We start from the raw sequence: 25,995 nt of genomic DNA on the forward strand, positions 1-25,995 counted from the left end.
CTTTTCATTGCATGGCACATAAAAATAGGCTGAAAACGCGAGGTTTCGATGCGCACTGTCTGTTTTGATGTGGATGATGAGTTACGGCTCTTTAATAAGAACCTCCTCGTGCACGGACGAATCACGTGTCCCTATACGCCAAGCTGCACCTTCGCGAGTTACCGGCGAGTGGAGTGTGTGATGATGTTGTGAACCGATAACGGGGCGTCCCGTGGAGGGCTTACCATCGCAACAGGAGTGTATAAAAGAAATGAAGATGACACGCCGTTGAACACGCTGAAAAGATGCGGTGCTTGAGTTTGCTTCTGTTCATAAAGGTGGCTAGTGATGCAGCGACTGACCTTTACGTGACAGGAGCGTCGCTCTCGCCCGAGCCGGGGGTAAGCGCCGCACCAGCCGTCACATCCTCAGTCGCCTCCCGCTATACTCCAGCCCAGGAAGAGTACGGGCATCCCGGGATTGCGCTTGCCCGGTCTGCGGAGGAGCCGTCGGCGCCGATCACGGAGGACGGAGAGTCGTCTCACCACCACGGAGGAGGGTACACGATAGTGCAGTGGGAATGGAGCTACGTGCAGACACCTTACATTATAGCCAGCTGGCTTTTGGTGGCCAGTGTGGCAAAAATACGTAAGTTCTGTAATACAAGATGTACGTTTTCGCTTACGACGAGCTTTGTTTTGGATGTTGAAAAGAAGCTTCCGAGGTCACTCTGGCTCTCGGACTCTTACGCGTAAAGTGTAGGAAGTTAATTATGTTAAGGACGTGAATGTGTAGTGCGTTTTATTAAAGTGGGCCTTCGGTGCTGCTGTGTGTGTTAGTCAGATGGCTGTAAAAACGGTGCGTAAAAAGCGCGAGCCACTTGCGCTTCCCTTCCACATCCACTGTCATTAAGTGACAGACGCTGGTGGTTGCCATGGCAATAAAGCCCATACAGTTCCTCTGGGACATTTTCATACAATAATAAAATTGGCTTTTAGCTTCACTGGAGATAAGCAAACAGCATTAAAAAGACAGTAGTGTACGTTACGGTTATTTTTTGTACCTGTAATTTTCGTGACTTTTTGCAATCCGCGAGATATTTCTATGGACCGTGAGCGTGAACTCACCGTTTAGCGGTGAGCTCTGATTGGCTCATCATCTTTCCATCATCATTCTCACGCTTTTGCTGTGGTGGTGGGAAGTTCAATTCATGTCCGCGAATCGGTTCTTTCGAATAGTTTACTACAAAGAACAGGTTCAGGAAAAAAACAGCGTGTTTTGAGCAGCCCTGCTCAAGCGAGGAAATGTGATACGATTAAAGATTCGGTTATACTTGTACGTCACCTGTTATCATGTGGTTTGATTAATAATGCTTTTTATATAGCTATTTTCCCAATTTCAGCTTTTTGCAGGCTTTGTTTTTTATAAACCGAATCATGGCTGCGAAGTCATTTTGAACCTGAATATAATTTGCATTTACAATGCTAAAATTAATTTATAGTTATTGTCCTAAACATTTTGTGTACATTTTAATAAAAAAAAGTGCATGAATAAAACTCTCATAACATCAAGTTGTAATAGTTTCTAGTAGGCTCCCAGACAGCAGTGTCGCCCAGATCCGGCCCACATCTGGTACATGTGGAATCCACACGTAGCCTACGTAGTACACGTAGCCTACTTTTGCTTCGCGTTTCTGTATTTGTTGTGTTGTGAGTGTTTGGAGCACACATGTGTTGTGAAACTGATAAAGATGTTTTCTTAATTTGAATGTGAATATCTATTTGTATGTATTTTCTTCAGTTGCAGCGCGTTGAGCTCTCTCGGCTACCGTACTATTTTATTATTTTGCGCTGTAGCAAAGCAAAAGCTCACAGTGATATTAGTAGGCTACCATACGTACAATCGTCCTCAAAAGTTTACATACCCCCTGTAGAATCTGCAAATTGTTAATTATTTTAACAAAATAATTTGGATTATACAAAATGCATGTTATTTTTTAGTTAGTACTGTCCTGAAAAATATATTTTAAATAAAAGATGTTTACATAAATCCACATGACAAAAAATAGCTGAATTTATAAAAAAATCACCACGTTCAAAGGTTTACATACCCTTGATCTTAATACTTATACTTAATACTTAAACTGTGTCGTTACCTGGATGATCCATGACTGTTCTTGACTTGTCCTGAGCAGTTAAACTGCCCAATTTTCTTCAGAAAAATCCTTCAGATCCTGCAAAATTTTCTGTTTCCCAGCATCTTTTACATAATTGAACCCTTTCCAGCAGTGACTGTATGTATGATTTTGAGTTTGAAGATCAAGGTAAATTGTAGCCTACTTTGTCTTCAGGGAAACATGTAAGTATTTTCTGTTGCTTCCGAAGGGCAGTACTAAATAATAATAAAAAATATATTTAAAATAAAACAAATTTGGACATCCTCATCCTGTTTAAAAGTGCATGCTTAATGCATAATATTTCCTTCTGGAGTATCAGTGAATGTTCAAACCTTTTTTAATAGTTGTGTTTGAGTCCCTTAATTGTCCTCACTGTGAAAACAAATCCTGCTGGAAAACTTTTGAATAGGGTCATTTTTATAAATTAAGCTATTTTTTGTCTTGTGGACTATATGTGACCCTTGACCACAAAACCATGGGTAAAATTTTTTAAATTGAGATATTTCAATATTTGCCCGTGATACAACTATTTGAAAATCTGGAATCTGAGGGTGCAAAAAAATCGAAACATTGAGAAAATCCATTTATGTTCGCGATTGTGCTGCCTTCACTCACAAAAATCAATGTTTTATAAATTTACGGTAGGAAATTTACAAAATATCTTCATGGAACATGATCTTTACTTAATATCCTAATGATTTTTGACATAAAAGAAAAATCTATAATTTTGACCCATAAAATGTATTGTTGGCTATTGCCACAAATATCCGTGCATCTTGTCACTGGTTTTGTGATCACATATATAAAACATTTTTATTTGGTTGAAATAATTAACATTTTGCAGATTCTGCAAGGGGTATGTAAACTTTTGAGCACGACTGTACATTATAAAGATATCTTCAGGAGGACACAAGTGCATTATCAGTTGGGAATGAAAAACATGATATGATGTTGTGCAATAATCAACTCAGATTGATTATTTTAAGAATTAGGATTTATGAGCAAAATGTTTAACAGAGAAACTGGTTGTATGTTTTGTGGTGTAGTTCACGAAAATTCATATATAATACAGTACAAACACAAAATGCCTCCTATATTTGCATGTGTGGGTGTCTCTCAGGCGTCCCTCCAGCTTGTATTTTTGGCCCAAGACATGCAGTTACATCAGATCATTTAGCTCAATCATCTGTTTCTCTATGATTCAATCGCCACGGTAACGCCATAAAAATTAATTTTGAATATTTGTCTTGCATCCGGAGAAAGTAGCATTATCTGAAGCACCTGGGCACGGTTTTCAGCTGACTTAAAGTGCTGAGTACACACAGCCTGAACAGGTGAAGGCAATTACAACATTTCGTTTTGTTCAGGTAAAGTGTTTTAATATTATCCTTAACCTATAGCATCATAGTACTGCCATAACATTGCATCTGTTCAATAGATAGATAGATAGATGCACTATGTTGCAAATAGTATTGGGACACTCCTCCAAATCATTGAATTCAGGTGTTCCAATCACTTCCATGGCCACAGTTGTATAAAATCAAGCACCTAGGCATGCAAACTGCTTCTACAAACATTTGCGAAAGAGTGGGTCACTCTCAGGAGCTCAGTGAATTCAAGCGTGGTACTGTGATAGGTTGCCGCCTGTGCAATAAGTCCAATTGTGAAATTTCCTCACTACTAAATATTCCACAGTCAACTTTTAGTGGTATTATAACAAAGTGGAAGTAATTGGGAACAACAGAAACCCAGCCACGAAGTGGTAGACCATGTAAAATCACAGAGCGGGGTCAGCGTATGTGCGCAGAAGTCGCCAACTTTCTGAAGATTCAATAGCTACAGACCTCCAAACTATCCTTCAGATTAGCTCAAGAACAGTGCGTAGAGACATTCATGGAATGGGGTTCCATGGCCGAGCAGCTGCATCCAAGCCTTACATGACCAAGTGGGACGGATGCAGTGGTGTAAAGCACGCCGCCACTGGACTCTAGAGCAGTGAAGACGTGTTCTCTGGAGTGACGAATCACGCTTCTCTGTCTGCCAATCCAATGGACGAGTCTGGGTTTGGCGGTTGTCAGGAGAACGGTACTTGCCTGACTGCATTGTGCCAAGTGTAAAGTTTGGTGTAGGGGGGATTGAGGTGTGTGGTTGTTTTTCAGGGGTTGAGCTTGGTCCCTTAGTTCCAGTGAAAGGAACTCTTAATGCTTTAATGCTTCAGCATACCAAGACATTTTGGACCATTTATTGTTCCCAACTTCCTGTTCCAACATGGCTGCGCACCAGTGCATAAAGCATGGTTCATAAAGATATGGATGAGTGAGTTTGGTGTGGAGGAACTTGACTGGTCTGCACAGAGTCCTGACCTCAAGGAGATAGAATACCTTTGAGATGAATTAGAGCAGAGACTGTGAGCCTGGCGTTCACATCCAACATCAGTGCCTGACCTCACAAATGTGCTTCTAGAAAAATTGTCAAAAATGCCCATAAACACACTCCTAAACCTTGTGGAAAGCCTTCCCAGAAGAATTGAAGCCTAAACCCTATGGATCAGGAATGGAAAAACTTTTGGCAATATAGTGTAGATAGAGATAGGAGGACTAACTGACAGTTGTGTTAATATGAAAAAATTGACACTGCCCATTAGTTCAGCTACTGACAAAATAAAGAAAAAAAGAAATTCATATGCTTATGTAGCAATGATTATGACCTGCCCTGTCACTTTAACACTCTCATTTACCAGAGGATTGCATTCAGAGTACACTCTTCTCAAACATCTTAACTCGCTGAGTTTGAGTCATGGGAGTGATACAAAGCAACGTCTCATTCTATACCACACACACTTAAGTTAATGATCAACCTGTATTGATAAAGATAATCATAATGGGATGGCAATCCACTCTATGTTCGTAATTAACTGTCCCAAGTTCTGTCTCTGAAAATGAAGGGTGTTGGAATAATTGGATTTAATAATCTTTCATTATGGCTGTAATTATATGTGGACTTGTTGTAAAGCTTAAGGCAAGTAATAATTTAAAAGCAGGAGAGCTTGTTATAGAAATGATTCACACATAAGGTCTTCTCTATTATGAGGTTGGAGTGGCACACAGGTATCGCTATGCATGAATGGAATTAATCTCTAGCACTCATTAAAACATATTTTTATGTGTGTGTATATAGGCATATGCATCAGAATATATATCTTTTTATTTTTTTTGTTATTTAGTGTTTGTTTGTGTGTGTGTACACATGCATGTGTTTGTGCAGATGTCTAGTATATGCTTTTTTGGGTGTATGTCAGTGTTTTTCTGTCCTTGTGTGAATGACTCATGGTGAGCGGTGATTGTTATGCTTCTTGGTTTTCCTTCCTCCACAAAATTAATCTGATCATGGAAACTAGATCATGCCATTAGAATCTCTCATTATGCCATAAGGTTTTGTGATTTCACACAATTCATGAGGAATGCTTTTATAAATGGAGGCCAGTCTGTGCCTTGATGAAGTTTTTTTAATTAGCCTTATTAATCAACATAATTTTCACTAATATATAATCCCCATCGAAACATCTTATGATCTATCAAGTCTATCTGAGCAATGGGTTATTGTGGTGTGATTGTTCCTCGTCTTAAAATGCTTTGTACAGTCATTTGATATGTCTGACTTGTGAATGGACACTGGTCATACTGTATTTCCCAGTGGAAATATTGTGATGAATTCTAGCAGGTGCTCCATTAAACCACAGTAAAGTCCTGCATTGCATTGGTGAATTAAGTATGCAGTCATCTTGTTCAGTTATTGGCCATTTGTGTATTTAATACTCCTTTCTTAAAGCTGCCGTATGGGATGATGTTTTACTGTGACTCAGTATTTGTCACTGGGAGTCATTGTACGTTAGAATGGTGTTGTGTAACATTTCATCTGAAACCATGGTATGGAATTACAGCACTTGCAACTTATAAACTACTCTTTAAATGAGGTTAGTTGGCTACCATGGACCATGAAGCTACATATGCTCCCTATGCATTGTTTAGTTTGTTTTATTCTATGCATTTGGTTGTCTGGCACGTGCATCTTACTGCAATTAACTCAATAAAGGTTCAAGTTAAATTTCATAAACCCATAGTGAAATTACAATGAAGAACATTTTCTATGTTTGCATTCACACTTTTTTATGATAGTGCATGACAAGATCATATCTCTCAATTCATGTTAACCTTTTTTCTCTCTGTTGTCTCTTTTCTCTGTTCTGCAATCTTCAGTATTCCACTTCTCTCAGCGTTTTACCACAGCAGTCCCAGAGAGCTGTATGCTGATTCTGCTGGGTCTGGTTCTGGGTGGAGTGGTTCTTATCGCCAGCAAAAAGCAGCCGTACCAACTGGACCCAGGGCTATTTTTCCTCTTCCTTTTGCCAACTATAGTGGGGGATGCTGGGTATTTCATGCCAGCACGGCTCTTCTTCGACAACCTGGGTGCCATTTTGATGTACGCTGTAGTAGGCACATTGTGGAATGCCTTCTGCACTGGATTCTGTCTATACGGAGTCAAGATGGCAGGGGCCATAGGTGAGTAAACATAGGAGTGTGTCAGTCTATTAAAACAATAAACCTTGATGATCCTTCAATAAAACAAGCACTGTTGAGGAGACAAATTAAAATATGAAATATCATGTGAGTTGATCATGGTTTTAGCTTCTTAATGTTGAGAACCACTGCTTTTAGTAAAGCAATGAGCCATTTGAGGCCTTGTGTTACTGTGATTTTCATTTTCATTCCTTAATGCTTTCATATAATATATTGACGAGTGCAATATTATAAAAGACAGAAATATTCAATAAACAATTACATGTATTTTTATCACTAAAAACCTTTTTGCCAAGTTATTTAGTTCATTCTGTAAGCCTTAATACAGGTTATGCTGTATAAATATTGCATTGACTCATTAATTATTCATTTGTATATTGTTTATGCATAGTGTTTATATATATTATAATTTATATCTATTTATATCTATTATAATGTATGTATTTTATAATTAACATACAAGTTTTTGTTTATATGATATGTATGGGTATATACACACATTTTATAGATCCGATTAATCGATTTGACAGCACTTATAAATAAAATCAGCTTTTTTACGACTGCTACTAGCATGACTTGTCTAATCACATTCAATATTCTTAACTATTTATTTTATTTTTATTTTGGGGGAGTCATCGCTGCCTAAAAATTGTTAGTATTGCATAGGACTTAGATGTGGTGTAAAGTTTGTTTTAGACCCAAGAAAGGGTAGGGCACTTTCATCCAAGACAACATGTAGTACACTTATCACAGGGAAAATCCCAGTGGAGCATCCTTGGTTAAAGAGCCTGGCTCAAGTGCACAAGGCAGCTTATGAATCGACCATTGCAAGATTTGAATTACCATTCCAGATATTTAACCACTGTCTGTACCTCACCACTAGGGCTACATGTGATATGATCAATTTGATTGTATTTATTGACTGCAGCTTGTTTGCGTGTCTGTTTGCAGATGAAAAAGTAGATGCAGGTTTGATGGAGTTCTTGTTGTTTGGAGCTCTGATCTCGGCTGTGGATCCGGTAGCAGTGATCGCTGTTTTTGAAGAAGTCCATGTGAATGAGACACTCTTCATCATTGTCTTTGGCGAGTCACTGCTCAATGATGCTGTCACTGTGGTGAGTCCGGACTTTGTTAATCATCAAAATTAATCGTTTTTACTATTTAAAGGCATAGCTCACCCAAAAATGAAAATTCTGTCAGTAATTACTCACCCTCATGTTGTTCCAACCCCGTAAGACTTTCGTCTCTCTTCGGAACACAAATTAAGATATTTTTGATGAAATCTGAGAGCTGGCTCACTCTTTCATAGGCTGCTAGGTAATTACATCTGCCGGCATCATGTAGTGCTGACATGATTATGTTATAAGACATACCCAAAAGTCATTTACCTGCTCTGGAGAAGCAAATCGATAGTAAATGACTTAGGCTAAGGCATTGCCACTGAATTATCCAAACCATTTCCCTTTTTCCCCTCGTATTTTTATATAACTATACTCTAGGGTCAAACAGCTTCTGGTTAGAAATCAGCTAGCTGATTTAGTGTTAATTGTTTATACTACAAAATGTTGTTGGGATTAGATCTAATCCTCAGAAATTTCAATTTCATGCTTGAGCAAAGTTTGGTTTGGGTTGACTTGACTGTATGTTCACTGGTATAGCAGGTCAGTCCGATTAATTTGTAGATGTGTGACTTGTAGACCCATGTTTAGAAGATCACGCCCAATGACCAACCATCACTAATACATTCCCTACCTACTTCTACACATTCTCTCACCCTACAACATTTCAACATTTCCAACATTATTCAACATACATCTGTGAAAGCATGGACATGGCCATCTATGCCATAATGTCATTCATCAGATTATTCCTCAGGTTTAGATTCAAATTCACTTTTGATTTTGAGGCTTTAGCAGTGTCAGAGCAGGAATAGTGTTCAGGTGCAGTTTTCATATGCTAATTAGGTTACAGTTTTTTTTCACCCAGAAAGTTATTGTAATACATTACACACAAAAAAAGTAGTAATTTTTTAAAGGCATAGGCCACTTTCTATGTTCTCTCTGTATTTTTCCAAGACAATATTCAAAGATCCTCCTAACTTAGCTGATTTGTGTGTACATCTGTTGTAATATAAATAAACAAGCATTACAAAAACATTTTTTTTTTGCATTTTAATTACGATTGTTAATATACCTACTTAAAAAAAAAAGACATATTGGTGCCCCCTGGAAGTTTGCTGAGGCTCCTAGTGGGTCCCGTCCCCTGGTCTAAAAATGTTTACATTCTGCATGTGTACATATTATTTTTAATTCAATTTGCCCTAGGCATGTTAAAATAAATAACTTTTTAAGCTCATTTAAGCTCAATCATTTGTCGTTTGTTCTCTTTATGTTACAAGCTTTTTGAGCCAGGTTGTTACAAGAGTTTTAGCTTAAATCTCCTTTCTATGCATCAGATTAGGTGTAAAGTTACCACAGTCACATTCTAGGGATTCTGAACTCTTGAGAAGGTTCCCACCAGGCTTCAGTGTAGAAGTGGCTGCAGATTATAGTGTGATTGTGTGTGTGTGTGTGTGTGTGTGTGTGTGTGTGTGTGTGTGTGTGTGTGTGTGTGTGTGTGTGTGTGTGTGTGTGTGTGTGTGTGTGTGTGTGTGTGTGTGTGTGTGTGTGTGTGTGTGTGTGTGTGTGTGTGTACTGGAAGATCAGGGTCGGGTTCTTCAGAGTAAGACTGTGATCACCCTCTGAATACATACCGATAAATGTGGTCATGACACTGATCGAGTTGAGAGCCACTATCCCAATCTGTCTGAAATGCAGTGGAAACCGCTCAAACCAGCATGCACTTAACGTCTAGAGCTTGTTACTGAAGATCCTCCTTTGACTAATCTATTGTTATTTAGACGCTTGTTGTTATTGATAGGCACTGAATAGCAGACTGAACAAAAGTCTTATCAACCAATAAGTAGAATTGCTCATAGTGAACTGGGGGAAGCCTCTTCTTTTTGCATTTATTATCAAAGCTACTGGATAACATTGTTCATTTAGTTATGTTCATAGTGAAATGTAAGGCTCAGTCTCTTGTGCTACAGGTCTAATGGCCATATCGTAAGACAGGTTCATTATTCAAGCCATAATGTAGCCATTATTCAAGTTGATGTACACAATAGGAAATCTACTATTGATATTATGGGGAACAATTGGAGATGCATTTTCATTCTGTCCAAGCTCTTTCGCCATAGCTTTAAATGTAATTTTTAACTCACTTTGAATACATTAACACTTTTTAGGATGCATTAAATTGATCAAAAGTACTTTAAACTTTCTATTCATCAAAGAATCCTGAAGAAAAATGTATCACAGTTCCCACAAAATTATTAAGCAGCACAACTGCTTTCATTAGTGATAATAATAAGAAATAAGGAATGTTTTTTGAGCACCAATTCAGAACATGTGACACTGAAGATTGGTGTAATGGCTGCTAAAAATTCAGCTTTGCCATCACAGGAATTAATTGAATTTAAAAAGTATTAAAATACAAACAGTTATTTTTAATCGCAATATTTCACAATGCTACTGTGTTCACTGAATTTTGATCTAATAAATGCAGCCATGGTGATCATTTTAGAAAGAGACTTCTTTCAAAAACGTAAAAATATTCTTGCCGACCCCAAAATTTTGAACTGTCGTGTACTATTCAAAAGTATAGTGTTTTTTATGTTTTAATGTTTATTGTATTTTTATCTTTCAGATTTTTAGTATTGGAGAGATGCATTTATAATTGTCTCAACAGGTCTTATATAAAGTGTACATATCCTTTGTGGAAGTGGGACCAGGGAATGTTTACACCGCAGACTATTTTAAAGGAATTGGTAAGTACAAAAAGGGTCAGTTGTTTCTTTCACACCATAGAGTCGAGTATAATATTTAAATGAGTTAATATTTACATGAAGCATCTTCTTTTTTTAATTTCTGCAATCATTTCAGTCTCCTTCCTCATTGTCAGCATTGGAGGGACTTTGGTTGGTCTCATCTTTGCTGTTATTCTGGCCTTTGTCACTCGTTTTACAAAGAAGGTGCGCATCATAGAGCCACTGTTCATCTTCCTGTTGGTTTACCTGGCCTACCTGACGGCAGAACTCTTCTCTCTGTCCGCCATTCTTTCGTGAGTTTTGCCACTGCCAGCATACTCATCTTAATAATTTGAACTTATTTAAAATTGAGTCTCTGCATATTTGTACACAAACTCGAAATGAATTCAAAAGACAAATAATGTACCAAATTAAATATTAGTGAAATTGTGAAATTCAGAAAGATTGGTGTGAGTATAAGGAATAGAAATATCATTACCATAGTATATAAAATCAGAAATCAATGGAATGTCCTCATCATGATAGAAAAAGAATTGTGTGTTTGTGCAGCTCTGTGACAAACACTGTGGTGGCTGACATTTAAAATGATGAGAAGTTAAATGAAAGGATTAATGCTGAGAGGGGAAATGATTCATGCCTTAAGAGCACTACAGTGAAAAACAGAGAGAAACATATGAGTATAATAGAGAAAGAAGAATGGACACATCAGTGTCAGGGATAAATGATACACAGAATGAGAACTGGTGAGTGGGTGTGTTTGTTTGTGTGAGCTGTGTATCGGTGCACATGACGCTGAAAACATGTCGTTTATGAATATTTCAATTGCCAATTTGAAATATTTTTTCAAACCATGTGTGCAGAGCCGTAAATCTCAGTAGTTTTTGTGGCGGTCATAAATCGCATAATGAGATTATGAGCAGGAATTAGATTATTAACCCATTTTAGTATTGCTTTGCACAGGAATAGAACAGATTTCAAGATGCAGAGTCATGCTTGGATACAAGATGATTTAAGGACTCACATATGAATTAAAGTAAAAATGCCTGTTTGTCTGCTGATTTTGTAAGCCTATACTAATGCAGTACTTGGAGCGCCCCCTTATGGCTCTTCATCACACTTACTGCACAAGGTGGAATGGAGTTAGAAATGTAATGAGCCACAATAGTATTTAAAGATAAAGAGAAAAGGTCACTAAAGATAAAAATGATTCATATAAAAATTATATGAATACAATCTCATCAATATAAATCTGCACTTTTATTTTTTTCTGGTCTGTTCAATGAGTACTGCAAAGTGACTCATGTATAACACAATGAGCAAAGCGTAATTCCTGTCTAAAGATAACTTATGTATATGGAATGTAAATATAGGGATATCTCATATCTCTGTCTAAATATAGACATCAATCCAAAGGTACAAAGGTCAGAAACAATTCATAAGGACAATAACAACCTATCTATTAAACTCTAAACTATTATATTTATGATTTTGAATTTTGCACAATATATATGTTATTGTTGATTCATGACAGGATGACTTTCTGTGGCATTGGCTGCAACAAGTATGTGGAAGCCAATATATCCCAGAAGTCCCGGACCACCGTGAAGTACACCATGAAAACCCTGGCCAGCATTGCAGAGACGATCATCTTCATCTTTTTGGGTATCTCAGCTGTGGACAAGTCTAAATGGGCCTGGGACACTGGCCTTGTTGTTAGCACACTCATATTTATCTTAGTCTTCAGGGCCATAGGTAAGAGAGAGTTCTGTTCTATTCTATTCAAAAAACATGTTTTCTTGGTACTTTTTGGTTAACTTCCACTTTTGCTACATCAAATAGTTTCCTTAGCCATGTGAGCTGAAAATGTACCATGTATATTCATCTGATATTCATTTGTTTACATTTGTCATTTATAATGGGTTGAGATGCCAAATTAGTCTTGCACTATACATTCACAATGTTTAATAGCCCCGGCTCTAACACTTAGCATATTTATTTGCTCAACATGTTATTTGCAGGTGTAGTAGGGCAGACTTGGTTCCTGAACTGGTTTAGACTGGTTCCGCTTGACAAGATTGATCAAGTGGTGATGTCATATGGCGGTCTCAGAGGAGCTGTGGCTTTTGCTCTGGTGGTTCTTTTAGACAAAAAACATGTGAAGGCTAAAGACTACTTTGTGGCAACAACCATAGTTGTGGTTTTCTTCACAGTCATGTTTCAGGTAACTTTTTGAGAAATTTCTGTATTCCTTCCTATTTGTGTTTTTCCTCCCCTTCACGTTTACATAATCATTTTGTGTTGATAGAAGTGTTCTTTCTTTTCTTTCTTTCATCTTTCCTCAGGCTGTGATTATTATCATTACTTGTATGTGCGTGGGTAGCATACAGTTAATAGCCTTGCAGGGATGACATTTCCCCTCCGCTGTGTTAAATTGCTGTTATTTCCAAAGCTATTCTGAAACAGAGATGCTAATTATGATGAATCGAGTGATTTTGATGGTGCTGTCTGTGTGTGTGTGTGTGTGTGTGTGTGTGTGTGTGTGTGTGTGTGTGTGTGTGTGTGTGTGTGTGTGTGTGTGTGTCTGTCCGTCCGTGTGTGTGTCCGTCCGTGCCCATCTGGCCAGTGCCAGCCTTTTTACCCTATTCCAATTTCATCTATTATTCAATTTCTATATAGAGTTTCTATGCGTGTGTTGTCAATGTCATATTAGTGTATTCAACATGTGACAGAATATCTGACTGCTGAAATCATCAGTGTATACTGATATCATAATTGAGTATAGCTTTTAAAACATTTAAAACATTAAATGCATATACATAAAAATATATAAATAATATACTTTTTGACACTGTCAGTCTGTGTTAGTGGTGGGGATTTTTCAGAGAATCTTTCTACAGCTTACATCCATACGCCAGTAGGTGGCAACAAGTGACTATCTTTACAAGTAAGTCACTGGATCATTCCTTTAGCTGATTTGATTTAAAAACACTGATTCTTTAAGGAACGAAAGAAGCGACTGGCTGAATTCTGAATTGCATATTAGCATACTGCTCATACTATTTCTACCATATACATTTATGCTATTCAGAATTTAGCCACTGTCTTTATGAGTGACTCATTTTAATCATTCCCTCAACCAATTTGTTTGAAAACAGTTGCTGAATTTTGGAACCACGTACTGCTATTACTTTTTCTACCATAAAACGATATGGTAAAAAAAAAGGTAAGAGTAGTACTTAAGTACAATTAAATGTGGATGCTTTTTTTTTTAAACTTTCGCTAGTATTTTTTTTAAGCTAGGGTACTTAAGATTTTTTATTTACATTTAATTGAGTAATTTTTTTAACATATTTTTTGTATTTTACAGTACGTTTCTCAGTATGTTTTACACACTTGAATGAGTGAGTCTTTTGAATCATTCACTAAAACGATTTGTTCAAAAACGGTGATTTATTCAGGTACGAATCACCCCATTGTGTCGCTCCGATGCGTTACAATTTGATTATGCTTGTGCTTCATTTAAAACTTCTTTCACTGGTGGAGCAAAAATACACAAAATATATGGCAACATTGTGTCTTAAATGTAAGTTTCTCAGGATTAACTTCTTGTTTAGTGAACAAGCTTGTTTTGTTGCAAATATCACACTCAATATTAATACTCAGCGATCACGCTGTTGGTCTAAATGCTGGTGTAAACAATTACAGCTGTACTGATATTTGTAAAACAGCATTTTTTTTTCTAGTGTGATATTGCTTAATTAGGTAAAAGTTTATTTAAAAGACCGATTTTATTGCTGCTACTAGAAAAGTGAGCTATGATATTTAGTTGAAAGATTTGGATGGTACCCTCTCTCTGTTTTGTTGACATTTCTCAAATCTTCCCTCCCAGGGTTTAACCATCAAGCCTTTAGTGAAATGGTTGAAAGTGCCACGCAGCACAAACAGAAAACCTACCATCAATGAAGAGATCCATGAGCGTGTGAGTCAATATCGTTTCCAAGACTCTCACCTCTCTTCTGCCTCTGTTTCTCATCACCTGTCTCCCTCTATCCCTGTCTGACTGCCTGTGGTGAAATGTGTGAGTGATGATGTTGACCTTGCTATCTGTGCAGTGCTTGTGATCTGATGACTGAAACAGCAGCATTGCCACAGACAGACTGACGTTAGACTCTTCCCTCCAATGAATTAATCATCTGAGCTCTTTTTTGTTTTTGTTTTGCCTTTCCACAAATAGATGTGCACACATAGGCAGAGGTCACACGGCGTCTTGCCATTTACCTCATCCTCTTTCTGAAGGCCTAACACACCCTGCTGCTCTATGCACACTTGGGGACTCAGGGCTACCTGTTGAGCTCTCTAAAACCTGGGCTAAAGATAGGCTGTAGTGTAGCTGAGCTAACAGAAGAGATTTGAAATAATATAGGAGAGATTCTGAGAAAAATAAAGGAGGATAGAAGAGATATTCTCTTGGAAAGCAGCAGTTTCCCAAAGTTGTGTAGACCAAACCAATTTTAACACCACACAATTTAAGATAGAATAGTGTTGCATACTTTAGACTGAACTGCTCACCAATTGCCGATGTCTAGTTTATTTACAAATAAATATTTTTAAAAACACCCATGGATTTCTTTTTAAATGTCTGCAAAAGATGTAGGATTTGATCTCAAGAGCACTTAAAAATAGCCATGGATGCTAATAAACTGAATACAAATAAATAATTCAAATAAAATAGGCATAAATAATTTACAGAAGCACTGAACTTGTCTGTCTTTCTGTTTTCAGGCATTTGACCACATTCTGACAGCTGTGGAGGACATTGCTGGTCTGAATGGCTACCATCACTGGAGGGACAAGTGAGTGGCACTTAGCAAAGATCGCTAGATAACTGTGTCTATTCTCATGATGAGAGATGTACGCGTCAATATACAAGAGCTAAACGAATGCAATATTGTGCTAAATCTCATTGTTTTTTAGGTGGGAGCAATTTGACAAGAACTATTTGAGTAAGTTGCTGTTGAGAAAGTCTGTGTACCATAAGAGTGAACTGTGGGAGGCCTATCAGAAAATCAACATCAGAGATGCCATCAGTGTCATTGATCAGGTAAAAGGCTAATGCTGCCGTTTATCAGGTACACAGTTTGTTAGCATTATTTTATTAAGGAAGGTTGCTGGAAAGTTTGCTCAGGGTGAAACTGGATTAAGATTTTCCTAGGATTTGCTTTTGCTGTCATTAACAATGGTAATACACATTTCTTAGACATTGTGCCATGGTAGTACCATGGTATTTTTTGGAATGTAATGTACCATCATACTTGGTGTACCATGGTGTATTACCATACTGGGGTGATGCCATCTACCTTTTTTGCAAGGGGTTCCATCAGTATTATTGTTGTATTAAAAGTGTTGTCCACTAGATGGTGTCCACACTTAAAAAAAATCAGTACTAGGTAAAATCAGCACTGCTGTGTAATAAAACAATCAATCTGCTTTAAAACCACTATTAAAACTACTTTTATTTTCAGCTGCTTCTACTTTCTAAAGTGTTTCCTCATTTAGTCTCACTCACTCACACCTATGGATTTTAGCCAAGGTTTTTTTAATGAATTTTCATTTCTAAACTTTTTAATGAACATTAAAGTTGCATTGTGTAATATTTCTGAGGATCTATTGATAGAAATGCAATATAAGATCCATAACTATGTTTTCAGTGGTGTATAAAGACCTTGCATAATGAACCGTTATGTTTTTTTTACCTTAGAATGAGACATTTATATCTCCATAACCGCGGGCTCCCCCTTCTATGGAGGTCGACATATTTTGTCGTCATGTTTCTACCGTAGCCGACAGCGAATAAACAGCGCTACAGAGCGTGTTTCGTCACTACCTTGAAAAAGAAGTTTTCAGTGGTGTATAAAGACCTTACTTAATGAACCGTTATATTTGTATTACCTTAGAATGAGCAGTTTCTATCTACATACACCACGGGTTCCCCTACATTGAAATGCGCCGACATGTTTCTACAGTAGCCCTAAATGGACAAACGCGTTTAGTTACTATGTTGCTATTCGTGCAAGGAAGCAAGCTTAGTTCCGCAAATAAAACACTGACACAATGATGAACAAGTAACAATAATATTGACAATAACGTATAGTTTTACTGAATAATTAAATAAACATAATTTCTTGATTTATCCTTGTAAAGAAACCTCATTGCTGAACTGGCTACTCTCTGCGGTCTCAGACTATGACATATTTTCCTGTCGGCCACCGTAACTTTTGTTGGTTGCAATTCGTAACCTCACCACTAGATGCCGCTAAAAATCACACACTGCTCCTTTAATCATTGTGGTAATGTTAGTTAATTTTCTAAATAAAAGTTATACTATTTTTTTTTTTTACACTGGGGGTCTGTGGGTTGACTGAGAGTCTTGCTGGGGGTCCCTGGGCCTTTAAAGAGTGAAAGCCCCTGGATTATATTGAGGAGAGGAAGCATTGAGATCTTTTCACAGGCTCAAGAGAGTCGTTTGAGAAGAGCAGAGTATAATTCCTCTCTTTGTTAGTTACCCTGACGCCACGGTGTCTCTGCCAATACTGGTCCTTTGTAGGTATCTGATACCTGTCAGCTGCAACATCAAACATATCTACAAAAATACTGGCTGGAGATGGCATCATACAGAGAGAGTTAAAGAGGAAAGAGAAAGAAGGGCCTCCAGTAGATATTTTAATATGAATGTATAGACATGCACATCACAATTGTTACACACCTCCCACTTTATTATTTTTTTAGTTAGTTTGTTTGTTAGTAATGATTATTTTTTTCTCATGTTAGATTCATCTTTCAAATAATTTCTCCACTTCCATCTCCAAAGAAACTATTTGCTTGATCAGAAATTTTTTTTATAACACCTGGAATTTTAGTCATGCATGACTTTTGTCTACCAGCAAGTTCATTTCCTGTACCCTTGAGTTTCATAGAGCTCGGCTTCCTGAGAGTAGTTATCAAGCTAAAATTAGCACAAGATTGAGAGATAGAGAAACCTCTGTTCTCTTTCAGACCACCCAGTGAAAGAGGCACAGGATTATTCATTTCATTTGAGAAGGGAAAAAAATTATTTATCAGCTATAATAATAAAAAAATAGTTTTTTTTCTCTATATTAGTCACATTTCTGCATGTCGTTCCCATGGTTTTGTACTTTGTATATACTTTCAATGCCCTGAGAAATAGGGCAAAACAGATTGTTTAAACCATAATGCTTAATTGCTTATGTATATCAAGAAAGATTAGTCATTAGCCATATGCCAGAGATATTTGTAGTAAGAGAAACCTATATGGAGAATGAAGAGCGGAGAGCTGGGTTACATCCACACTGAGACTGCTGAAGTATTTAATATAAATGTGCACTTTGCATTGTGCCTGTAATACCTCCTGAGCATTAATTTGCAGTAATGGAAGGGTTTGCAGATGATAGGTGATACTAAACTGTAGCTACTTGCATAGCTAGGCATTTAAGGAACATCAATCAATAGCTTGATACTTTTATCAATTATATGCCAGCAGCCATATTACCCTGTAGCCCAAGACTGGTTGCCCACTGAAGCTAAGCAGGGTTGAGCCTGGTCAGTACCAGGCTTGTGCACAATTCAGAATTGAATTGAGAATGACCCCTAAATTCCAATTCAATTCTTGAATTTGAATTGAATTTGAATTGATGTCAAAAACAGGATCTAGAATTACAATTCGAATTTGAATTAAAGGAAGCAGAATTGCAATTCAAAACAAATTCTAAGAAATTCATAGAGATATTTTAAGTGAAGTGTTTAACAATGAAGCTTTACAGTATATGTCAGATATGATTGCATTACATATTCTATAAATGATATTAGTTTGAACTACTTGTACAGATTACATTAACAGGAAATATTTTCCCCCAGCAATGAATGTTAAAAGCTCTAATCACAGAACAAATAATTAAGTTTGGGGTTAATTTTTGGGTTGAGGAGTGAGTTAACTGTAATGAAATTATGTTATTGAATTACAAAATGAATGTAATTGTATTTAGTTGTATTACTGAGGTAAAATGTGTAATTTAATGAGTTACTAATCAGGAAATTGTTTTACATTGATAAAGTAACCCAAATAAAATAATCCAAACCACATTTATAATGGGTAACTTATAACAGTAAGCAATTACATTTCCAAAGTAAACTTCCTAACGCTGAATGTATGTGAGATTCAACATATTCTTTCTGTTGTGTGACTAGGGTGACCACCCGTCACGCTTTGTGTTGTACCGCACAGCATTTTCACCCCTTGTCCCCCACGTCGCATATTGAGAAAATGTCCCGCATTTTTATCAGTCTGTTTGTTTTTAATTATCATATTAAGAAAATGTGCATGCGTTCTTTTGCCTTTTTAAGAAAGCATTTTATTTATTCTTTTTGCGCCGTAGTTTTTCACCTATATATAACAGCGCTTCGTCAGAATTAATAAAGTGTCAATAAACTAATTTCACGTTGTTTTATATTTTATTTGTTCATTATTTATTTTGTTGGATTTTAGTTGGACTTAGTCAGAACTGTTTCAAAAATAGTGATCTGCATGATGCATGCTGCCTTGCTCAGTGATGTTGAATTTAAATGGCAAGTAAAATAAAGACATGTTATGTTACATTGTGATGTAATTGTATTGTCTGGAAGGGACCTAAATAACAAAGTATTTTTATCAGCTGAAATGCAGAATACAAATGTTTTTATTAAGTTAAATGGACATTATATAACAGTTTCAGGTTATGTTTTAGTGTTGGTAACATGTCGCACATCGTCCCACATTTGGTTTGTTTGATGGTGGTCACCCTATGTGTGACTGTGTAGAATTTCTTTGAATTGCCATGAATTTAATTCCACTTCCTGTCATTCCAATTCAAATTCAAATTCCTGTGGGGCGGAGTCAATTCAATTCAAATTCCAATTCATGAATTGAATGGAGGCCAATTCTGAAAATCTGAATTTTGCACAAGACTGGTCAGTACCTTGATGGGAGACCTCCTGGGAAAACCAGGTTGCTGCTGGAAGAGGTGTTAGTGCGGCCAGCAGGGGGCGCTCACCCTGTGGTCTGTGTGGGTCCTAACGCCCCAGTGTAGTGATGGGGACACTATACTGTCAAAGAGCACCGTCCTTCGGATGAGATGTTAAACCGAGGACCTGACACTCTGTGGTCATTAAAAATCCCAGGATGTCCTTCTGAAAAAGAGTAGGGGTTTAACCCCAGCATCCTGGCCAAATTTGCCCATCATGGGCTCCTAATCATCCCCATACATTCTGATTGGCTTCATCACTGTCTCCTCTCCACCAACAAGCTGGTGTGTGTTGGGCGTTTTGGCACAAAATGGCTGCCGTCGCATCATCCAGTTGGATGCTGCGCATTGGTGGTGGTTCAGGAGATTTCCCCCTTCCATATGTAAAACGCTTTGAGTACCCAGAAAAGCACTATATAAATGTAACGATTATTATTATGTATTAGCCAATCAGAATCAACTTTAATATTGATGCTATTTCTGTCTCTCTCTCAGGGTGGGAATGTGTTGACTTCTGCTAGACTCTCTCTGCCTTCCATGGCCAGCAGAACCTCTTTCCCAGAGGTCACAAATGTTACCAACTACCTGTGAGTATTTTGTGTTTGAACATCACATCAAAAAAAAAATCTTATCCAGCGATTTTATCTTGTTGCCCAGTAAAAACTCCTTAAAAATGTAATTAAAAAAGATAAATATAAAACACCAAATACAGACTACCATTCAAAGGTAGTGTCTAAGATTTTTTAAATGTTTTTGAAAAAAGTTTCTATTTAATCAAAAATACAGTTAAAACAGTCAGCTAAAGCTAAATTATGATGAATAGAAAGTTCAAAAGAACAACATTTATTTGAAATAGAAATCTTTTTTAACATTATAAATGTATTTAGTCACTTCTGATCAATTTAATGTGTCCTCACTAAACAGAAGAGGTATTAACCTCTTTAAAAAATACCGACCCCAACATTTTGAATGGTATCCTGACTTGAGAAGATTTTTCTTACTTTTTCTTATTTTTCTTAAGATTTTTTCTGAGATTTGTGCTCAAAACAATATAAAACTATTTGAAACGTATATACACTTATGTTATATAAACTTAATACAGAATAACAAGGAATCTTTTTTTTAAGAATGTTTAGACAAAGCAATATATAATAATGATTATATTTTAATTAATGTAATAAAAGATAAACTATGTTTAGCATTTTTTTATTTTCATAGGACGTTTTTTGAATGTGTGTGCAGACTGCAGACATGTTTTTGTGCATATCTGTGGTGTAAATGTACATGTGTTTCCATGCATGTTGGTTCCTGTAACTGTGTGTGTGTGATCTCTCAGGAGAGAGAACGGCAGTGGGGTGTGTCTAGACCTCCAGGTGATTGACACAGTGCCTGGAGCCAAGATAGAGGAAGAGCTAGAGACACATCATGTGCTTGCTGGAAACCTCTACAAACCCAGGAGACGGGTACAGAACGTGCCACACGCGCACCCTCTCACTATGAAGTGCTCTGAAGCATGATATTGCATCAATAGAATGGGTGATACTCTGTATGATGTGTTTGCTTCAGTTAACATCTCTTTCTCTGTACCTGCAGTACCAGTCCCACTACAGTCGCCACTTCATGACAGTGGATGAAAAAGAGAGACAGGATAGGGAGGTGTTCCAGAGGAATATGCGCAACCGTCTGGAGTCCTTTAAATCCACTCGCTACAAACGTCACAAGAAAGACCGCAGTCAGAAAAAGGCAAGGGCTCAAAACTGCAGAATACCACACTTTAATTGAGTTAACTGGACCTGAGGGAGGCCATGGTAGTCTATGACTGACAAGTATCCATGTATGGAAGGTCAATGTAGAGACAAGGTTAATGTTTGTAGTTACTGATATGTATCATGACTCATGAGTGATGGCTTGCTATTGTGTGTGTGTGTGTGTGTGTGTGTGTGTGTGTGTGTGTGTGTGTGTGTGTGTGTGTGTGTGTGTGTGTGTGTGTGTTTGTGTTTGTGTGTGTGTGTGTGTGTGTGTGTGTGTGTGTGTGTGTGAGAGAGAGCAGATTCTTGAGCAGATAATAATGTGTCTTGAGCAGAACATCTGCATATTAGAATGATTGCTGAAGGAATGATCATGTGACACTGAAAACTAGAGTAATGATGCTGAAAGTTCAACTTTGCCATCACAAAAATACATTATATTTTATAGTATTAAAATATATTAAAATAGAATTGTAATATATTTTATTTGATATTGTAATAATATTTCACAATATAACTGTTTTTTCAAATAAATGTAGCCTTGGTGGGCAAAAGAGATATCATTAAAAAAAATCTTACTTGTTCCTCTGATACATTCACTTTGTTTTCCCAAAATTTTTAAATATTGATAATATCGTATTACAGCGGAAAGGGTCAGATGCAAAAGAGCAAGACGCCAATGAAAAACCCAGACGAAATGTCAGCTGGCAGGACAAAGGTTGGTCATTGGATCTGCTTGGTGATGATTATCTTTTAATGAAACTATTTTCTGATACTTAAAGTTCCCAGTGGATTGTGTAACATGTTTTTGCACATATGTCTGTAGACCCAGTTGTGGTTCCAATGGCACCTGAGGAGGATATACATGATCCTTCTGAACTAGATAAAGATGATGATGTGGGCATTACTTTTGTGGCTCGCAAAGCCCCAGAAACACCAAAGGAGAGACCAAAATCAGGTGAGATATGAACACGACTGGTAAGAAAAAGTGAGAACTGATTGCTACCCATCTCCAACATTTCTATATCTTCTTGTGTTTCTTTTTGTTTTGTCAGTACCAGCTGCCCTGGATGTTTGTCAGAGCCCGGTTGCCGCCCCTCCCTCACTGACATGTGGAGAGAAAACCCTGCCATGGAAAAACGGTGTGGGTTCTCTCCCTCCCTGTGTCTCTGTGGAGGCCACTAAAATTATCCCAATAGACCTGCAGCAGGCTTGGAACCAGAGCATCTCCTCTCTGGAGAGCCTGGCTTCTCCTCCAGAGCCTCTGCATCCACGTATTAGCGCCCTCTCGAGGCTGGGAGGACCCCTGCGGACCCCTGCGAAGGGAAAAAGTGGTGGTGGTGCAGGATCAGGAGGTTATACAAGTTCCCCAAGTTCAGGGCCATTGAAGTTCCCTGCAGGGAAGGAGGAAGAGGAGGAAGGCGTTCTCTCTCAGCAACAGCAAGAAATGCAGCCGCTAATGTCGTCTTTGAGGCCACCGCCACCACCTCCTCCGCCACCTGCTGCGCAATCCGCCGGAAAGAGAAGGAATCCTTGTGTATATCTTAGGAGTCTGGTGACAGTGCCATCTTCTGGTGGGGAGCCACAAAGCAGGAAGCCAACCCAACTGTAGAATCGCTTCCTTTAATCATCTTACTGCTGGCATTGACTTCCTCGGGCCAGAGTTTATTTTTAAGTCAGTAAATTAATTTCTAAGAGACTATTAATTTTATTTTATTTTTAAGTGCTAATAGGCTACATGGGTTTAGAAAAGGTTGGCAGTTTGCTGAGGATCCAGTTCTTTTTGTGTACAGAGCAGTTCCTTTTCCCACAGGAAAACCGTTCCACTTTGCATGTTTTTTTTATTTTTTTTAGTTTGAAGTGATCTGCCCTGTATTATGTACCCATGTATATGTAATTGTCAAAATGTACAACTACTGAACATATATAAGGCTAAACTACATTCCAAGGAGCCACTGGGTATGTCTGTTGAACAGTGTTTTAACTTTCCTCCCTCACTCACACATAAAAGAACAGCAAATCATTTCATTGTGACTTTCACAGTTTTAATCTTTAAATGACTCAATCCATCTTAAAACAAGAATGAATACTGTTAGTACTGAGGTCTTCCCTTGATGACAAAGTAACACTTTTTCTTACAGCACATCACAGAAAGCGCATGAGGTTAGGGCCACACATCTTCAATCACAGCCATTATCTCTCATAGTGCTTGAAATATGCATAACAAATCCACACACACTACATTGGATGACAAATAATCCATTATGATTGTCAGGAGCATTTATAATGTGTACACGATACATATGCTTCTATGCTGCACATTACCTGTTCTCTGTTGTGTTTTGCAAAAAAAGCAAGGTCTGTTAATTTATTTTCTATTTATGTGTCAACTTCATGCCTTTTATTCTTTTGCTTTCTGAATAACAGGGTTTTGTGAATCTGTATTTTAATATACAAAGATACAGCTGTTTTAATAACCAAAGTGTTTAATGTTAATGTTTAATATTTAATTTTTTGTCTGTCTTTTTATTTTATGACACTATATTTATGATCATGAATAATTAATTATGGATCATTAGAATTTGATGTGCTTTATCAGTAGTAGGGGGCTGGAACTGTCACAGTGTAAATCTTATTTGTAATAATACTGTAGGCCAATCATCAATGTAATCTAATGCACTTTCTAATGCAGTTTCTAAAATTGCTTTCAATTTATCTGACAACGGCAAACATATAGCATACTGTACATCTCATGTCTACTCCCAAGACTTCAGATGTCTTCACCCTTTAAGGTTCTTACTATACCAAAAAAGGTTATTGTATACATAATTTGGGTTTTGCACTTAAAATTAAAAGCCATTTAGGCCACTGTACCTGTGGTGTTCTTGTAGCTGCTGGCCAATTCTTTTGTATTGCTGTGTAATTCTGTGTATGTCCTGAGGATTGTTGTGCCTTGAGAGGGACGGTGTTAAATGTTGATAAAGAGGCCTTGTTGATCTCTATTGTGCCTGTGAACAGTATGGAGTGGGTCAGCATTGTCTTACTTGAGCTTGTCGTGTTAGCAAAAATGTTGCCCCATTCATTTGACCCCATTGAATTGGAATTAAATGATCCACCTATTAAATTAAAATGGAATTTTCAGATCTTTTCTCTCATGTGTTTTTTTTATACGGTATCTTTATGTGGTGTTTATGTGCCAACAAGTGAATTTGAACAGCTGCAGGAATGAAGTTAGGCCTAACAAAAGAGAGGACAGTGCTTTTGAATGCCAGTGTTTGTCTCATCATTGCATGTTAAATTTAGATGAAAGCATATTATTTATATGTTTTATTCTGTTATATTTAGCTGGTCTCAGCTGGTACTGTAGGTTATTTCATCCGTAGGTAGATCCTCAGGGGGCCTGGTGAAGAAAACCTTTGGTGAATAATGAAGTTATATTCCCCCTTCAACCCAGGAGTCCCTGTGGTTTAGGCTTCCCTAGACTGCCCTCAAAAGACTACAGCGCATTTATGTGCTAATGTGCCATTTTCCCTTCCTCAAACCCTGAAACGGATCTCAACCAGCAATGAAGTCATTGGCGAGAGAACAAAAGTTGGATTTGAATGTGGAGACTTTAAACTGATTCCACCAAGTGATTTTCCCACCTGACTAAATATCAGGGTTTGTTGTTGCCCCTCTTTAGTAACCTTGAGATTTCACAGGCCATGTTCATAAATATCTGTTTTTATAGGCAATTTTGGCATGAGTTTCAGAAATTAAACTTGAAATTTACTACAAATGTAATTTAGCGTCCAACAGTATATATAATTTTTGTTAAATCTTTTCCCCCGACAAATGTCACTTCCATCACATATCAGATTATGTAGGCTATTGAGCATCTTTACAACGTTCTTCAATGGTGGTGGTGGATATGACATTTTAAAAATGTCCAACTTTGTTTTGTACTTTATGTTAAAGCTATTCATAGCTAGCATTTTATATATCCTACACTCAATTAACAGAGGCGGACAGAGTACACAGCTTCATTACTTGAGTAAAAGTACAGATACCCCTTGCTAAATTTTACTCAAGTACAAGTAAAAGTAATACAGTCAGATGTCTACTTAAGTAAAAGTACTGAAGTACTTGTTTTTAAAAGTACTTGAGGATCAAGAGTACAAGAGTACATTATCTAAATATTGCATTACTACTGCCACAGTGCTTACATTTATGTACAGAAACATCCTACATGGAGTTATGAAAAATGTCAAATGTGAATGTTAATACCTTGGAGAATGTAAAAGGAATTTAAAGTAAAATCAAGTCATTTTCATCTTTTTACCATGTTGCTTTATTTAACATTTAAGAAAATTTCAGAAAATTCAGAAAATTGAAATAGTCTGGCGAGGTGGGGCCACCACGGGTTGGCACATTTTCGGGATGGACCTGCTGCGTCTTCATCCATTGTTTTGTCCATGGTTTCGTGTCTTATCTAAATCTGACCATGGAGTTGACTTGGAAAGCTGAAGGTGATTGCTGATAGACAGTCCCAATCAGTGGCCCCTGCACAATCCAATCACGTTTGAGAAGGAAA

General features: G+C 37.4%; 1 protein-coding gene across 1 annotated transcript; it reads left to right on the forward strand.

Annotated features, from left to right (window-relative positions):
• The first annotated feature begins 145 nt into the window (after positions 1 to 145).
• On the forward strand, positions 146 to 24,563 carry slc9a5 (solute carrier family 9 member A5). The gene is made up of 16 exons (XM_077228888.1): positions 146 to 627; positions 6,412 to 6,714; positions 7,684 to 7,847; positions 10,522 to 10,600; positions 10,716 to 10,893; positions 12,132 to 12,352; positions 12,619 to 12,821; positions 14,490 to 14,579; positions 15,383 to 15,453; positions 15,575 to 15,701; positions 20,170 to 20,261; positions 21,011 to 21,137; positions 21,268 to 21,417; positions 22,068 to 22,140; positions 22,249 to 22,380; positions 22,478 to 24,563. The coding sequence occupies exons 1-16, from the start codon at positions 285 to 287 to the stop codon at positions 23,032 to 23,034; spliced, it is 2,910 nt and encodes a 969-aa protein (XP_077085003.1). The 5' UTR covers positions 146 to 284; the 3' UTR covers positions 23,035 to 24,563.
• Positions 24,564 to 25,995: the final 1,432 nt, after the last annotated feature.

This window comes from Siphateles boraxobius, unplaced genomic scaffold (genome assembly GCF_051911475.1).
Source record: "Siphateles boraxobius isolate OS27281-9 unplaced genomic scaffold, OSU_SipBor_1 130, whole genome shotgun sequence".
NCBI lineage: Eukaryota > Metazoa > Chordata > Actinopteri > Cypriniformes > Leuciscidae > Siphateles > Siphateles boraxobius.